The sequence below is a fragment of the Prionailurus viverrinus genome, chromosome B2, assembly GCF_022837055.1.
Source record: "Prionailurus viverrinus isolate Anna chromosome B2, UM_Priviv_1.0, whole genome shotgun sequence".
NCBI classification, from domain to species: domain Eukaryota; kingdom Metazoa; phylum Chordata; class Mammalia; order Carnivora; family Felidae; genus Prionailurus; species Prionailurus viverrinus.
Genome location: NC_062565.1, coordinates 66,767,920 through 66,786,522, shown reverse-complemented (window position 1 = coordinate 66,786,522; position 18,603 = coordinate 66,767,920). Strand labels below are relative to the sequence as shown.

At 38.0% G+C, this 18,603-nt stretch overlaps 1 protein-coding gene across 3 annotated transcripts in view; it reads right to left on the bottom strand.

The window, feature by feature from the left end:
• CD109 (CD109 molecule) overlaps positions 1-18,603 on the bottom strand; it is a 144,413-nt gene that overhangs the window by 61,811 nt on the left and 63,999 nt on the right. For all 3 annotated transcript variants that reach the window (XR_007152347.1, XR_007152348.1, XM_047859773.1), the window contains exons 7-15: positions 16,968-17,052; positions 12,639-12,735; positions 12,229-12,370; positions 11,420-11,529; positions 8,656-8,880; positions 7,697-7,798; positions 7,542-7,607; positions 6,497-6,673; positions 2,863-3,015 (exon numbers count right to left, since the gene is read on the bottom strand). Coding sequence is in view for 1 of the 3 variants with exons in the window: in XM_047859773.1 (XP_047715729.1) it covers positions 2,863-3,015; positions 6,497-6,673; positions 7,542-7,607; positions 7,697-7,798; positions 8,656-8,880; positions 11,420-11,529; positions 12,229-12,370; positions 12,639-12,735; positions 16,968-17,052 (1,157 nt within the window). In the remaining 2 variants the exon portion in view is untranslated. The remainder of the gene's footprint in view (positions 1-2,862; positions 3,016-6,496; positions 6,674-7,541; positions 7,608-7,696; positions 7,799-8,655; positions 8,881-11,419; positions 11,530-12,228; positions 12,371-12,638; positions 12,736-16,967; positions 17,053-18,603) is intronic.

Genomic DNA, 18,603 nt, shown 5'->3' with positions numbered 1-18,603 from the left:
CAGATGTAAATTTCCAGAATTAAAAAATGAAGGAAGAGCATAGACTGCAAGGGCAATCAATAATGACACTGAATTACAATCCTGTACAATCACAACATGGTCTGGGCAGGGTTGGAGAAGAAGGTGGTAACAAGTGAAAGACAAAAGGGATGTGCAAGAAAATGAGAGCATACTGGGGCACCTGGGTGGCTCAGTTGGTTAGGCATCCGACTTCAGCTCAGGTCATGATCTCACCATTCCCAATTCGAGCCCCACATCAGGCTCTGTGCTGACACCTCAGAGCCTGGAGCCTGCTTCGGATTCAGTGTCTCCCTCCCCCACTCACACCTCTGTCTGTCTGTCTGTCTCTCTCTCTTTCTCTCTCAAAAATAAATAAACATTTAAAAAAATAAAATAAAATGAGAGCATGTGAAAAAATGCTCGTCTTGTCTGGTGAAGATAGAATTTTGATAGTCTTAAGAAATCAGCAAGAATAAATAGTAGTATGGTTCATGAGTTAAGGGCATCTGTCATAGGAACAAAAACAGAATGTATAACTTACAAACCAGAAGAATAAAATTTGATCTAACCCCTGGAAAAAATAAAAATAAAAAGAGGGAAGAAAAGTAATTGCATTTAAAAATATGAAATAAAGTAGAAATAATTCCTAATTAAGACAAGAATTACCATACTTGTAAATGTGTTAAATAAGCTTATTAAAAGATATGGACTACCAGACATTAAAAACAAAAACAAAATATAATATAATAACATGCTACCTACAAGATAAACTTTAAGGAAAACTTATAAAAGCTTGAAAATAAAAAGGTAGAAAAATATGCCAGCAAGGTTGAACCAAAAGAAAGCTGGGATAACAATCTTTTGTTTTTTTAATGTTTATTTTTTTAGAGAGAGGGAGAGAGAGAGACAGAGTGCAAGCAGAGAGAGAAGGAGACACAGAATCCAAAGCAGGCTCCAGGCTCCAAGCTGTCAGCACGGAGCCTGATGTGGGTCTCAAACTCTTGAACTGTGAGATTATGACCTGAGCCGAAGTTGGATGCTTAAATGACTGAGTCACCAAGGCGCCCCATGGGATAGCAATCTTATATATGACAAAATTTTATGTAAATATATTAAAAGATAGACAAAGAAACAAAGACAGAAACAGAGCACGAGCACTAGATAGGTGTGTGTGTGTGTGTGTGTGTGTGTGTGTGTGTGTGTACATACACAGGGAAACAAAAATGAAAGAATATACTTAAGATATTTAGAAAGCTATAAAATGAGAGATATTACTAAATTCAGTTAAATCAAATCCAAAATGCTATAGACTTTTTAGAATAACATGAGTTTTTTAATATCAAGAGAAAAAAATGACCAATTTGTTTTAAATGAATCTTTTTTAAAAGGGATTGATGGGAATGCAAGCTGGTGCAGCCACTCTGGAAAACAATATGGAGGTTCCTCAAAAAACTAAAAATAGAAGTACCCTATGGCCCAGCAATTACACTACTAGGCATTTATCCAAGGGATACAGGTGTGCTGTTTCGAAGGGACACATGCACCCCCCATGTTTATAGCAGCACTATCAACAACAGCCAAAGTATGGAAAGAGCCCAAATGTCCATTGATGGATGAATGGATAAAGAAGATGTGCTATATATATATATATATATATATATATATATATATATATATTCAATGGAGTATTACTTGGCAATCAAAAAGAATGAAATCTTGCCATTTGCAACTACATGGATGGAACTGGAGGGTATTATGCTAAGTGAAATTAGTCAGTCAGAGAAAGACAAAAATCATATGACTTCACTCATATGAGGACTTTAAGAGACAAAACGGATGAACATAAGGGAAGGGAAACAAAAATAATATAAAAACAGGGAGGGGACAAAACAGAAGAGACTCATAAATATGGAGAACAAACTGAGGGTTACTGGAGGGAGGAGGGATGGGCTAAATGGGTAAGGGGCACTAAGGAATCTACTCCTGAAATCGTTGTTGCATTATATGTTAACTAATTTGGATGTAAATTTAAAAAGATAAAAAATAAAACAAGTCAAAATAAATAAATACATAAATAATTTAAAAAATAAAGGGATTGAGAAAAATTACCTTTATAGGCTGAAAAAATATATAATTTTTCTCAAGATGACCAAATTAGCCTAAACATTTATATCTTTTTTTCCCATGTGTTGTTAATTACTATACTTAATCAATTAATTGACATAGGTTATACAATCTAGATCTCAACTAGCAATGGCTAGGGTATATCAAGGATATATACAAGAATACATCAAGAACTTACATATAAAAATGAACAACAATGAACTTACAAAGCAAAATTGATTAATGAATTGAGGATTAGTTTATGTAACTAATGTAACTAGAGATTTATATATTTCTTGGTTTATAAGTGTTCTGCAAATTAACAGGATTTCACTCCTTCAATATACCACAAATAGTAAATTCAATAAGGCTGTAATTATATATAACCATTATGTATAACCAAAATAGAAAGTACTTCAAAATTATCGAAAGCTCTCTTCTCCAGGGTCATCCAGAATTGTACAAGTCAATTTCCTAGTACTTTCTTGAGAGTCTTAAATTCAAATACAGTATGAAAATGAGGGAAAACTCTAGATGGCATCTCTCATGTAAGACAGCAAAGACACTTCACCACATAAGCCTCTTCCCAACACAACAACCAGAATGCAAATCCTTTTTATTTGGAAGCTTTACTCATTACTGACTTACACTTGAAGAGGAACCAATAAAATTTCCCTTAGATATTTGAAGTAATGCAATAAAGTTTCTTTTTTGCTCTTTTAGCATGTATTTTTATAATGAAAAAATAGCTATACTCACATTTTCCATTGTAATATCATTAGAGGCATTCATCAGATTCACGCTTTTGTCAACAGCCACAACCCCAACTATCGAGTCTGGCTGTGTCACAGAGATCCTAAGAGAGACTTTCTCAGATGGTGCAGCATGAGTTTTACTCCAAAACAGCTTTATCTAAGAAAGGGAGAAAACAGGATTGATTTATGTGACTTTTTTAAAGCATTACTTACATGTCTCACCAACAGCAGTTCAAAGGACTCAAAATCTAGCAGAGATTCTCCATTTGCCTTGACTCAGGGATCATTCTAAAACCATACATAAGCCTTCTCTGGAGGAAGGAATTTAAAAACAAAAAAAAAAAAAAAAAACTTTACTCACAGTATTTGCAAGTAATAGAACTTCCCACAGTGGCATAAATCTGAATTTTCCTTCACTTCTCTACCTTTCCTCTTCCCTTTCTCCCACACCCCTCATCCCCCAGCCAATGCTAAAAAGAAGACAGCAGTGCCTGGCACACCTGGGGAGGGTCAGTATCCTGGAGGAGGAACAAGAAAGAGCAAAGAAACTGGAGATGCCCACGTGCTGGTAACCTGAACTTAGAAGTGAGTCCAGGGAGAGGCCCCTTGGGGACTCAGAGAACTACTTGGATTGGGGACAAGGAGATGTCTTTCCAACCTCTTCAAGGTGATCAGACCAAACACTAGTTAGGCCCAATGCTCTGTGTCCCCATGGCTGCCTGAACTTCCTCTGTTCATTACATTCATCAAAGATGGCCCTAACTCATACTTCTTAATGAGCCTCAATCATCTCATCACAGCAAAACTGAATGGCTTTGTCATGAGGCCCCTTCATACTAAGAAGGCTCATCTTGTCTAGCTCTGTTTCAACATTCTACTGCTGCAGTGACTGTACTACCTGACCAAAACTGCCTTACTGTTCCCCTCGACTTGACTGAACAGGCTTCTTCCTGACCATAAGCCCCTGATTCTCCCTTTACTTACAGCATTTACTTTAGAAAACTTGGAATTGTAAATTCTTTCTCTGTCCCTTTGAAATGTAAGGCTTCTCCCAGCCTCTTGCCACTTTTACAACCCAGGAATGTCTTTCCCAAGGACCTGGGAGCCAATCCTTTGAAATGTAATCACCAAAAAAGAATCACTGATTGATCTCCCAAGGCTCTGTGGGAGGATAGGACCCTAACTTATACATTGACAGTTAGCAAACACAGATGGCCTAATCACATTACCAATCTCTTCTCAGTGTCCTCCAGTACTTTTCCACAAGCTCATTCACTGCTTAAAACTCTCCTGCCTTTGAAGCAACTGGGTGGCTCAGTCATTTAAGTGTATGACTTCAGGTCATGATCTCACAATTCGTGGGTTTGAGCTCTGCATTGGGCTCCACGCTGACAGTGTGGAACCTGCTTGGGATTCTCTCTCTCTCTCTGTCCCTCCCCCACTTATGCTTTCAATCAGTCAATCAATCAATCAATCAATAACCTCTCCTGCCTTTTGTTTTAATGAAGTTGAATTCAATCTCTCTCCCCTATTGCAACAGTCTTGAATAAAGACTTGCCTGTTTAACTTGTCCAGTGAAATTTTTTATACATATACCCTTTATACCACTGTATCTAGTTTACTTTTAGTTTAAGTTTCCCCACGTGTACCCAAAATGAAGGGGAGCAACATGTTCCAGCCTTGTACTTCTCACTCTTGACTCTGCGCCTCAGAGACCCTATGGCTTCCATAGGGAAACTTACGAGTGGATGATTTCTAACCCTCCATCTCTTGTGCTTTCCACATCCCATCCAGTTCAGTCATTACCAAACATCCAAAAGACTCGTTAATTTTCCCTTGCTTAAATATATTCTATTTTCAAATTTGCAGTTTCTTTGTGAGTAATGGAATAAACATATAAAAAGTAGAGAAAGAGGGGCGTCTGGCTGGCTCAGTCAGTAGAACATGTGACTTTTGATCTCAGGGTTATATGTTTGAGCCCCACATTGGGTGTAGAGATTACCTAAAAATATAAGTAGAGGGGCGCCTGGGTGGCTCAGTCGGTTAAGCGTCCGACTTCGGCTCAGGTCATCTCACGGTCCATGAGTTCGAGCCCCGCATCGGGCTCTGTGCTGACAGCTCAGAGCCTGGAGCCTGCTTCAGATTCTGTGTCTCCCTCTCTCTCTGACCCTCCCCCATTCATGCTCTGTCTCTCCCTGCCTCAAAAATAAATAAAACGTTAAAAATAAAAGTAGAGAAAGATATATCTTTGCAAATATAGCTGAAATTATATTTCTTATCTTTCATATCTAAGAAATTTCTTGGAATTATGCTATTTATATACTCTGCTTCCTCAAAGCCAACAACCTCTTACACTAAACTTTTTTAAAACTTGGTATCACTTTCAAAGATATATGCCTTAAGTCCAACTCCTATTTTAGAATTCATCTTTGTTACAGGATTAATGGAATCACTACAAGTCAAAATTTGCTCTCTAAAAATAACAGAGCATACCATTATCTTTGAAAAAACTTTCCATAAAGTGAAAAATAGAAGTCTGTATTCTATTTTGACAAAATTAATTAACAACTGTCAACAAAAGACATGTATGACTACTACAACCTCTCAGAAGTTTAACAAACTAAGCAAACAGAAATGCTATCAAAGAGGGGCGCCTGGGTGGCGCAGTTGGTTAAGCCTCCGACTTCAGCCAGGTCACGATCTCGCGGTCCGTGAGTTCGAGCCCTGCGTCGGGCTCTGGGCTGATGGCTCAGAGCCTGGAGCCTGTTTCCGATTCTGTGTCTCCCTCTCTCTCTGCCCCTCCCCCGTTCATGCTCTGTCTCTCTCTGTCCCAAAAATAAATAAACGTTGAAAAAAAAAAAAAATTTAAAAAAAAAAAAAAAAAAAAAAAAAAAAGAAATGCTATCAAAGAATTGTACTTGGCAAATCAATACTTTTAAACAATGATTATTTTGCCTAAAAAAACCTGAGAAGCCAGCAGCTCTCAGAACAATGGCTCATTTTATTATGCACTAGATGATTCAATTCCATCACGCACTCTTTCAGCCAGGTTACTTTTCAAAGTTGGGGTTCAAGGGGGCATCCCACACAAGCCATACACCTTAAGCTACAAAAATCCCTGGTGCTTTTGGGGATCAAACTCCACACAGATCTCCACATGCAAGGTAGCCAAGCGTCCTGTAAATCTGTCCCGGGTTAGATTCCAGGCCCATGAAACGGATAAACCAAATCTGGGCTCTGCTTCCACATATCACTGCTGACGGCCTCGTTCCCTACACGCGCTTCATTTCACTCTCATGCCAGTATCAGCACCACACAAATTCTGTACTGTTGCTGGAACTGCATGCCAGAACAATATCGACCCCGCCATTTGAGAAATCCTGAAATAACTTCAAGAAATTGAGTTCAAGTCTTAAAGCCAAGAATCATAACTTACAAATAAGACCCACACTGCCCAGTAACTACACATGTAAAAATCCATATGTGGTAATAATACTGAAGGGATTTAACCACAGTTCTAGAAGTAAGTATAAATTTCTAACCAATGTTATTTAATGATACTTTTCTAAAGAAATATTGCATTTCTCAGACTTCACCAGTATGAAGTTTTCTTATCACATCATTACCTTAAATCTTACCTTATTTTTAAAAACAAGCTGAACAGGAATTTTTAGAACATCATTTATAATTTCTCCATCATCTTCAATATAATACACAATAATACAGGCTTTTGGAGCCCAAGAATTTTCTGGTGTTAAAGAGAAGGCTGTTGAATTTTGCTTGCCTACAGCCACCAACTGTCCCCTGGATATTACCTGAAAAGAGTAGCAGAAGAGTTTCATTTTATGCCAAAGCTAATGAGACTCTCAACTGCAGCTATATTTAACACGATTTTAACCATACACACAAACTGTTGACTTAAACCAACTTCAAAGCATTTTTCAGTGCAAGGAAACCTCCCTGACCAACAGAGAGAATATAAGCCAGGAAACAGAAAAGGATAAGATAAAGAAATAACTGACTGAGACATCAGTAGCTTCACAGTTAATTTATTTTTGAGTAGAGAATATAGAGCACCACTGGGGAGAGCTGAATTAGAAAGATTCAAAGCTATGGGTAGCAATTTATATTTTTTTGTTTTTCTCATACTTTATAATTTTCTACGATGAACTTATGTGGATTATCTCATAGAAACTTAAATTTTAAACACAATGCAAGATTTAATCACCCATCTTAAATTGGAAATGCAAATATAGGTGAAAAGAGAAAAAAGGAATTTGATTGCAATATAAAAAGGGCAGGCTAAAGGGCATGAGACTGAATTTTAAAAATTAGTGAGTTTAGTCTAGGGGCGTCAGGGTGGCTCAGTCAGTTAAGTGTCTGATTCTTGGTTTCAGCTCTGGTCATGACCTCGTGATCTTTGAGTTCGAGCCCCCTGTTGGGCTCCACGCTGATGGCGCAGAGCCTGCTTGGGATTCTCTGTCTCTCCCTCTCTCTCTGCCTCTCCCCTGCTCACACACACTCTCTCTCTCTTTCTCTTTCTCTCTCTCTCAAAATAAAGAAATAAACTTTAAAAAAAAACATAAAAATTAGTGAGTTTCATATACACATAAGGGAGACATAAGGTAGCTCATTTGAGATGATCCTATAAGAAATAATAAATTTAGATTCTCTATTGATTACCATATAGCTTAACTCCTTCCTTAGTGGCTTGTTGCCACTAACCACCAACTCAAAAGGTGATCCCACCTAGAAAAAAAAAAATCTTAATTAATGAATACACATTAATGACAAAAGAGTACAATTATATTGTAATTAAAAGTGACTGCACCCATTACCTTTATATTTTCATCTCTCATTTTTAGCTGGATGTATGCTTTACTGGGAGACTTAAACATACCATGAACTGCCATGCTACTCACACTGTTAAGAAAAGAGGCCTATAACAAAAGAAAAGGGAGCTATAAATTTTCATCCTTAGTAACACCCTGAGAAAAAATACTATCTGTTTTACAATTCCTGAAAGGCAAATGCACTTTTCCTTTTTTCTCTCGTAGGAAAAATCTGTTCCCCAGCCATTGGCTCTTCATAATTTTATAGCTTATACTGTAAAGAAAGTGACAGCTTTAAAACACAGAAGAGGGTCTTCATCACCATGATCTAAGAGGAAAAAGCATAGTCCTAATTTATTTCAGAAACAAAAGCATATTATCAGGAAACTCTGTGAGAAGAGAGAACAAAATGAGAAAGGACTCCTTTCCTTCTCTCCACAACACACAGTCCATTTACAAGCAAGAAATCATACCAGCCCATGTGATCTACCAATAGTGTGAAACTCAAAGGGCCAAACGTGTGGCAGAACCAAGTAACGAAAAGAAAGATATCAAGAATGGTTGGGGGTGGGGGGATCTCAGATGAGCCACTCTGAGAAGGAACTCAGCAAAAGAGTGTAGGTTTAAAAAAAACATTTTCCTTTTTCATTTCAGCTTCTGCCAAAATACACTTCCAAATGATTGAAAACCAATCTAGGCTGGAATTTGGGGAGCTTCTTCATCATACCTTCAGATTGCTATATTTTACTGTGCTCTTCAGAATGAATTTATAAGGAAGCATTTCATCTACCCCTCACCCACTGTTATTAAATTACTTTTAACACTCCCCCATTTTTTAAAATAGAAACATGTGTCTACTTCCTACTTCCTGTGCACTTTGACCTCTAATAGGTTGAGTGCCTACCACGAGATTACAATTTTAATGATGTTGTTGCAGTAACATAATGATGAGAAACAGATGGCACCTCCAACTGTAGCTCATTGGAATCATCCAGGATTGGGAATTCAATTTTAAAGATTCCATTTTGAGGGACAGTATAATTTATGATCTGGACAGCTTCTAGTTCCTGGTTCCTGCTGCCCCATCTGCTCCAGTACTCGGAAGAGTTTTTCTGTGTTACTGTTATAACTACATTATTTCTTCTTTCTTCAAAAGTCAGTCGATTGCCATCAGCACGGGTTACCTTCACCTAATTGTCAAAACACAACAGTTTAAAAACGGGTAACAAGAAAAACAAAGAATTGAAGTTCAGTTGAATCTAGTTCCCATCTGTGCTACTGCCATGAAACTGAACTCTCAAAAACTGTTGGCAGTACCCTAACCTCCAGATGAAGCACTCTCTCTAGATAGCATCCAACACTACTGACCATTCCCTTCTTGATATTATTGCTTCTCTTGCCTTCCATGGCTCCACAACTGCCTTCTTTGTTCCAAAGCCCTCTTTCTGCATCCTCACAGTGTCCTTTTGGGTTCCTCCCTCCTTTCCCTAAATTGGGGAATTTGTCAAGGTCAAATTACCAGTTATCTGTGCTTCTCTTTTTCTCAAAGACCTCATCACTCTTACTGCTTTCCTCACCTTGCTCTGGAGCTCATACTCAAAACCTCCAAGTTCTACTTGCAGGAAATTTCTACTTGTATATCCCTGTCACCCCAAATTCAGCACATCTATAACTGAGCAACCATCTTGCCTCTTCTATTTTTGCTAACACCACAATTCTGCCGACTTAACATCTCTGGATTTCCCCCTCCCTCTTCCCACCTCCCAAATCCAATAAACACCGAGTCTTATACTTCTCTCTTGCATCCTCTCCACTTGCACATCCATCCCCTTGAGGCTACTCGCCACCTCACTCCTGGGCTACAGCCATCCTCCTGCACATAGCCTGATCGGTCTCCCTGGAATACTGCTCTCACCATGCCCCTCCAACATTCATAAGGCACCTAGGCTCTTCACTGACTAAAGCATAAAGTTCAAAAACATGCATGTGCCATTTAGGATCCTCTACAACTCCCCCCACTTCACCCCCTGTTTTCACTCTCACCACTCCAGGACACAAACTCCCTGCTACAATTGAACTGATCTGGGGGAAGGCACCTGAACTTGAGAAGCAAGGCTCTCACCTGTGTCTCAGCTCATCTCGCTCTCCATCTCCCACCCCTACACCAAACATTTAAAATCCTACTGATCTTTTGGGGTGCCTGGGGAGCTCAGTCAGTTAAGCATCTGACTTCAGCTCAGGTCATGATCTCACAGTTTGTGAGTTTGAGCCCTGCATCGGGCTCTGTGCTGACAGCTCAGAGCCGGGAGCCTGCTTCAGATTCCCTCTCTCTCTGTCCTTCCCCTGCTCACAATCTGTCTCTCTCTCTCTCTCAAAAACAAAATAAATACTTTAAAAATATTTTAAAAATAAAATGAAATCCTACCGATCTTTTAACAAATAGCTTACATCTTCCCCTTCCATAAAGCATCCTTTAATGACCCTCATCCCTATCCCAAGGACAACTCTTCCTCCCCAAACTCTCAATGTTTCACTCTATTCATTTGGAAGTTGCCATTTGCAGCCTCAAGGGGTTTTTCTTACCTTTTCAAACTAAATTATATGATCATTGAAATCAGGAATTATCTAAAACTTCTCTTGATCCATTCAACAAGAAGAGACAGCTTCTTTCTTTAAACCAGAGATCAGCAAACTATGGCGGGCAGGGAGGCCAAATCCAGTCTTTTTGTAAATAAAGTTTTATTAGACACAGCCACCCTCATTTGGTTACAAAGTAGTTACGGCTGCTTTCATGCTACAATGGCAGGGTTAGGTATCTGTCACAGAGATAATATGTCCCACAAAGCTAAAAAATATTTACTATCTAGTCCTTTGCAGAAGAAGTTTGCCAGCCCCTGCTTTAACTCACTACAGAAATGGGGACACCTGAGTGGCTCAGTTGGTTAAACATCTGACTTTGGCCAGGTCATGATCTTATGGTTCATGAGTTCAAGCCCCGCATCAGGCTCTGTGCTGACAGCTCAGAGCCTGGAGCCTACTTCGGATTCTGTGTCTCCCTCTCTCTCTGCCCCTCCCCCACTTGTGCTCTGTCTCTCTGTCTGTCTGTCTCTCTCTCTCTCTCAAAAAATAAACATTAAAAAAATTGTTTAAATCACTACAGAAATGTATTCATGACATTGACATTATCCTGCCTTAAATATTTGTCACCATCACAAAAACTGTGAATCCAGGGTAGGGACTGGGTTCTTCTTAATTCTGTTAAGCCCCACCCAGCAACCTGCCTTGCACATTGCCAAAATTCACCTAATAAGTGTTAAATAATAATAATAATAATAATAATAAGTAGATTTGTTAATAATTTTTAATGCAACATCTTTGCTAGAACTAAAATTAGTCATTATGAAAATCAAACTGAAATTGAAATATTTTTACTAACATCTAATTCTTTCTAGTAATTTATAAAAGCTTTGATGTAGCAATCCAAATCTAACTTAAATTGCTTATTAAAATTTTTTTGAGGAAAATACTTCTTTTGGAAACTACTTTTTTAGAAAACTTAGACAAAGTTCATTTGGGAGCAATTCTATATATTTCACATATCTAAAGGGGAAAAGTAATCTACCTACTTTGGGCTTAATTTTTTTGAAAAGCACTGAAAATATTATCTGCCATTCTATTTCATTAAACTGAACTTACTGCTTTAGGTCATTAATAAACATGCCAACTTACAGTGGCTGTAAAGTTCAGAGATGGCTTCAAGACAGTAGCATAATCAAAAAACTCAATGATGTAATCATGTTGCTTGAAAAATACATTAGAGCTTGCATTTCTTGAGATACCTGTTTTGGAAATTGCACCATTTAGAAAGTAAATGTTACACTTCACGAACAGCTTCTATGCATCAAATTTCTCTATCTAAGCTACTTCCCCAAGAAGCTAAGGTATCAGGGCACAGAAGCCTCATTCCCATACTGGCTTGGCCATGAAGAGAACTATACAGTTCTATTACATCCTCCATGGACCCCTCCTGAGCGCCATTACTGCTATGTCCACCCACAACATGTACACTAAAAATGAAGGCCTTGACTGAGTCATCTTTTGCTCTTTCGGAGTTTGGTGAAAGCTGTTGATAGCAACAGAAAGATCCAAGTAATTAACTCTTATTTTATTACTGAGAGAGAAAATTGCTCATGAGCAGACAAGAGCTCAGAAGATGTCAAATGATTAAGAAAAAATAAAACAAAACAGAAGATGGTTAGTCAGCTGAATAGTTTATGTAGTTTTCAGGTTGAAAAGAAAGAGCAGAAATGGAGAAAATTACAAATACCTATTACATGTGGTTGAAAGATAGACTGTCATAGAAAATAAGTTCCCCTTCCTTATGAAAACATTCTGCAAGAGACATTAATTAATAGTCATGACACATTCAGCATTAAGTAGCATCTTTACAAAGGACCCCAAATGAATGTGCTAGTTATAATAAGAAGAGAGAAGAGCACCTTGTAAATAACTTTACCTTCGCTTCAAAGTCTACAAACCTGTAAGTGATTCTGTCACTGTGGCTAAAATTTCCACCGGCCCAGGGGAAGACAGATACATGTATTCAGAAAACCCTTCTGAAAAATCCATTACTTTCTTCATTTCTTCATCATTAAAAGAGAAGTTTGCAGATCCATTTATCTGTTTTGTTTAAAATAATTCAATTTTACTCTTCACTTTAGCAATTCAAATTTTAGAAATAAAACTCAAACTAAGTCACAAAAACTTGATAGTTCTGGTTCCATTTTAATCACTATAAAAGGGTAAATTCTCATTTGTCCAATGCTAGAAAACTCTTGATTTTATTACATTCAATTTTTTCTTAATTCAGTATGAAATCTTATTTCTATAAAAATTATCACTTATTGTGTTTCCCCATTTGAAGTTATAAGATCTCTGCAGAAGTTACCTTAAAATTTTTCGTAATATTTTTCTTCCTGCCCCAAAAGGATAAAGGTAAAAATGTAAGTGTTACATCTCCTTTCACTGGCTTCCCGTATGTATACCTGAAAAAAAATAAATGGTTTTTTTCTATATTTTCAACTTGATATTCTCAAAATATCACATGAAAATATTACTTTCAACAGCATACACTGGCAATCCAACTTAAAAGAATTATATTTTTAAAGATACTCTCACTGCAAATTTTTAAAAGTAAACATAGCTTGGAATATCCTTAATAAATGGTGAACCTTGAAACTAAGTCTCCAAAATGAGAAGACTTTTAACTACAATACTTCAAAACCGTTCATAATACATACTTTACCTCTAACCATTTTAGAGACTCCAGAAAATCTAATCATAACTGCAAGTGACAGTTTCCTGTCCAAAGATCTTTTTTGAATCACGAAAATGTTTTATTCCTAGAAGTCTGAACTGGCCCATTAACTGTGTGCCCAGGACACATCACAGCTTTTGAACATTTTTAAATGTTAGTTGAAATTTCAATCGCCCAAGGCCCATTGTTGCACGTTCCGGTATTAACCAGGAGGGTTTACTAGACCAAACATACTGGAGCACCAAAATGTGCTCATGGCTATCAAAACTTGGATTTTTGTAGAAAAATGTAAAAGAAGAGTCATTTTCTTTACCCATAGTACCAAAATTACCTTTTTGAATCAAATCGCATCTCTGCTGCTTTACATTCCATGTATTAATTTTATTCCTCTCATGATGGGAAATCTCTTCATGTGAAACAGAGAGGCAGTCTTTGGTAAACCATTTTACTGCCAGAAAACCTTTTTTAAAATGTGTTTCCTGGGTTCCTTCCATCTCTATTGTGTAATAAATGCTCGGCCAAACACGGAAGTCAATTTTGCTTTGCACTCTATAAATCTAACAGTAAACTCCTGTTTCCTGAATCCATTAGTTGAACGTGGAAACAGCCCCTCATCTGGATCAACTCAACTCAAAAGCCAATGGTAAAATATAGCACATTCCAAATTAAGGAGAATAAAACAAATCCATTTTCAAATGTATCACCCAAATGAAGACAGTAAAGTTAGTGATAATCCTGCTCAGCAACTTCAGCACCAATTCATTCATTCAAAAGAGAGTCCTCAAACTTAGTATTGCTTTGTGCCTTGTTAAAGACTAAATAAATGAATAACTAGGATACCAGGACATAATACTGTAAAAGAGTTATATCACATGATCGTACAGGGGGCTTGAAAATCCAGACATAATTTAAGGTATTCTCAGACACAAATATTTTTGTTGTTGTTGTCTAAATGTCAAGCAGATTTAGCTTTCTACACCCTAAGTTAATCATAATAATTGGGAAACAAGGATACTGACAGTTATTGTCCTAAATAAATCTGGAAGCATTTGGAATAAACTAATGATTCAGAAAATAATAGTTTGGCAACATTTAAAAAAGCAAATCACACATATACTAGGACCGTATCATTAACAAAACAAGAATTTTTTTTAAACAGCCATAGGACAAAAGATTTACAGAATGATACATAAAAAACTGAACCTATCAATTTTTCTCCCACTTTTTTTTCCATGTCATTTCCAGGATACAAATGTCTCAATTCATCAAATAATAAATACATTTAAATAAACTTTAGATTAAAGAATATTTTTTTAATTTTACTGTCTGCAGAATATACAGAAATAACTAGATGTGTGCTATGTTATTTTCTTTACAGTCCTCTAGAACTTTCTGTGGTTAGCAGAAAAGAGTCCATTATTTATTTTAATGAGATGGGAATAGTGAGCAGATGTTCACATCAAAGCTAATAAAAAAATGCAGATTTTTATTCATATCAATTAAAGATTTCAAAAGGAAAAAAAAAAAAAGACTGTTAACCTTCTCTGGGAAATTTCCAGCAATGCTCTTCACATTAACTATGCCTCGATGGGACAGATGGCTACTAGCAAAAGAAAAGCTCAAACTGTTTAGCATCTGCTCATAGGATCATCATCCCCATCATCATTTCCATCTTTTCTGGGACACAGTATTTATAGAATAGGCCTATGCCAATTTTTATAGACTGATAAAAGACTCAGCTGGTCAAAAGATTTCCTTAATCTGTTGCAAAGATATACAGTATATCCTCAATGTGAATGTAAGCCAGCCTCCTACAATTATGTAAGCCAATTCCTTGCAACAATCTCTTAATATATATCTTCTACTGGCTCTACTTTTCCGGTGGAACCTTGGCTGATACACATACTAACGAAAATGATGTGAGTACAATGTGGTGAATGCTAAAGAAATACTAGGGGCCATCACTATGGTCATGTTGTTCTCAGGCATCAGTATTTCAAAGAGGCTTAACAAACAAGAATCAGGATAAAACTACAAGGGTTCTTTTTTTTTTTTTTTAATCTAATTGATTTTATTACGCGATTCATGAAACAGCGGCATCCCCTCTAGCAAGTAAAGAGATGCTCCTGTAAGGGTTCTTACTACACTAGCGGGGAGGAGGGTGTCAAGAGACCCACACTCCCTAAAATTATATATAAAACTTTCTGAAGAGTTAGCAGAATTTAAGAATCACTGTTTTAACTGATTGTAGTGAATCCCTGGCACAGCCCTTGGAAAACCAGAAACAGAAGCAAAGAAGGCATCCATACTCAACCTAATCCGCAAGGACCCTGAGGGTCTGTGTAGATTTGTACTCACTGTTTTATAAACACTAGTCAAGAAACTCAAAATAAAACCCAGACAGAATCCTTAGCCTTTAGCTAAGATCAAGGGCAGGATAATAATTATGTAAAATGCAGGCATTTATGTGTTTTCTAAACCATAAGTCAATCCATGGTACCCAAATTCATATTGCAAGCCACCTCTTAGTTGAACACAGGCAGAAAACTAAGTTGTATATAAATTGTAGACACATTTTTGCCTTTGTGTGTTGCATGGTTTTCACATGGTTTTTTTTGACAAATAAAATCTGAAGCAGAGGTCCTCAGAACGTTTTGTCTGTGGGCTGCTTCCACAGGAGACTCACACCCATCACTGCCACTGTCACAAATCCTCATCAAGAGAGGAATATGGTGATGAGCAAGCAGTAGAGGGAGTCTAGTGTCTATGAGATATTACAAATAAAGTCTGAAACTAAATACATTTCAGAAACCAAAGCACAGCTACTGACCCATCAAAAGTGAGAGCTACAGAAGGTCAGTCCTGGAATAAGCCCAGCCCACACTTTTTGAGAACCACTAGTCTGGGACTCTGAGGATGCTTTTTGCCTTAGTAAAACGAAATGCGATCTGTCCGAGCCACCGGATCAAAATCATGAGCGCCATGATACATCTGTCATATGGGGGGGGGGGGGGGGGGGTTGGAATCTCTCTGTGTACATCTGCTGAAATGATGAGGAGTGTGAACTATTTACTCATTTGCTAACTGCAATAAGACAACCAAATCCCTCCCCCATGATTCAACCTCCATTGTTGATAGAAAAAAAAAAAATTAGGATTTAGGAAGAGGTAGGGAGCCTAGATGGCTCAGTTGTTATGCATGTGACTTGGGCTCAGGTCATGCATGATCTCACTGTTCATGAGTTTGAGTCCACATCAGGTGAGCTCGAGCCCCACTTTGGGTGATTCCCACTTCTCTCTTTCTCGCTCCCTGTCTCCCTCTCTCTCTCTGCCCCTGGCTCACTTGCACCCTCTCTCTCTCTCAAAAAAAAAAAAAAAAAAAAAAAGAAGTAGGAGGGCCTGGGTGGCTCAGTCAGTTGAGCATCTGACTTTGGCTCAGGTCATAATCTCAGTCTCACAGGGTTTGAGCCCTGCAACAGGCTCTGTGCTGACAGCTCAGAGCTTGGAGCCTGTTTCATGTTCTGTGTCTCCATCTCTCTCTCTGCTCCTTCCCTGCTTGTGCTGTCTCTGTCCTTCAAAAATAAATAAACATTAAAAAAAAATTTTTTTTTTAAAGAAGAGGTAAGTAGCCTCTATCCTCTATGTCACCTGAATTAAGAATGAAGATACAACTTTCTTTTTTAATCTGGAACAATCTATAATATAGATTCCCTGACTCATCTGAGAAAGACAGTTGTTCATGGGAAGTATTTTAGGACTGGATCAGCTTGGAAGCAGACAGATGGGTGCGAAGAACTGTGCAGACATGTTCCATGCTTAATTATTTAATACAGATATTTGTTTCCTGCCCATTGAGGTATTTTAATAAGCAGAACATTGTGCTAACACTCTGGAGTATATAATGAGCTCTCTGTCAGACAGTTTTATAACAGCATTATCCATAAAAAAAAATGATACTTACTTTGCTGTGACAGTACCATTTAAGCTCTTAGAATTCAAAGAACAGTATAATGGTGTCTGCAAAGTAACTTCAAATTTTGGCAATACTGGAAAAGAGAAGCAAGGATAAATATCTTAATCTATTTTACTATCATTTTTAGCTTAACAAAATAAAGACTAAATAGTTCTAAAGGAGTCAACAATCCGTACTCTTTGAACCTAGATTCCTTAGAATCCAAACACACATTAACACAGATGAAAAGCACTGCAGTTCACCCTTCCAAGGCTGGTGATGTACAGTGGGGCCAGTTGGTGTGGACGCTTGTGTCAGTGGAAGCTTCTCATCAATAGAATCTAAATTGTATCCAGAACCCTAGATGCTAAGGCATCTGAATGCTGGGGGACCAGGCATTCATTCAACCATCACCCATCAGTGCTGCCTTACGGTGTATTAAAATACTTGCACATCACATGTGCTTCTACCGCAGCCCCTTCCCTAGGACCATTCTCCAACTTGGTTACTAAAACCAAGTCTTGGGGCCCCAAGACTCTCCCTCTACGTGTGCTACATATGCAGCCATGCAGAATCTTTATTTTTTGAGGCAATCAAAGGCAAATCTTGTGACAGTCTAATGTAATGAATTGCTATGAAGAGAAAGTTATGTAGTAGAATTTCTAAGTTAATCACTAAGATATAGCTACAAAGTAATGATGCTTCTTGTGTGACAGTGATTCCTTTTGGCAATCCCAAAGCTAAAAACCTCCACTTTGGTCAGCTTTATATAATCAAGATATGAGATATTTTACAAATATGAACACTATTTGATATAAAGCATACCATCAGAGTAAAAAAATTTTGTATCCTTCCAGTCTAATAGAAATGTTTTTCTCTAACTTCACTAGCTATGAAGAAGAAATAGATCAGTCTCATTACAAAGCATCCCACCATTCAATTAATATAAGAAAAGTATCAAGGAGACCAATGCATCAACAATATAGATCAGACCTCCAGCTCCAAACCAGGCCAAAGGCCCTTAGTCTGTCAAGAAAGCCAAAAAAGGCCAGGAAAGCCAAAAGAGCCACACGATCCTCTCAGAAGTGGAATTTCCTTAGAATAAAGAATTCTGATGTCCCCTCCTCAAACATCATAGGTTGGCAATCAATTCCCCACCTCTATCATATCCAATTCAACAACATATAACCACCCAGAACCACCTCTATGTGAAATGAAAATAGCCTAGGGGCACCTGGGTAGCTCAGTTACTTACGCCTCAGACTTTTGATACAGGCTTAGGTCATGATCTCACAGCTCTTGGGATTGAGCCCCACGTTGGGCCCTGTGCTGACAGTGCAGAGCCTGCTTGGGATTCTCTCTTTCCCACTTTCTCTGCCCTTCCCCTGCTTCCTCTCTCTCTCTCTCTCTCTCAAAATAAATAAACATTTTTTAAAAATAAAAAATAGGGGCGCCTGGGTGGCGCAGTCGGTTAAGCGTCCGACTTCAGCCAGGTCACGATCTCGCGGTCCGTGAGTTCGAGCCCCGCATCAGGCTCTGGGCTGACGGCCCAGAGCCTGGAGCCTGCTTCCGATTCTGTGTCTCCCTCTCTCTCTGCCCCTCCCCCGTTCATGCTCTGTCTCTCTCTGTCCCAAAAATAAATAAA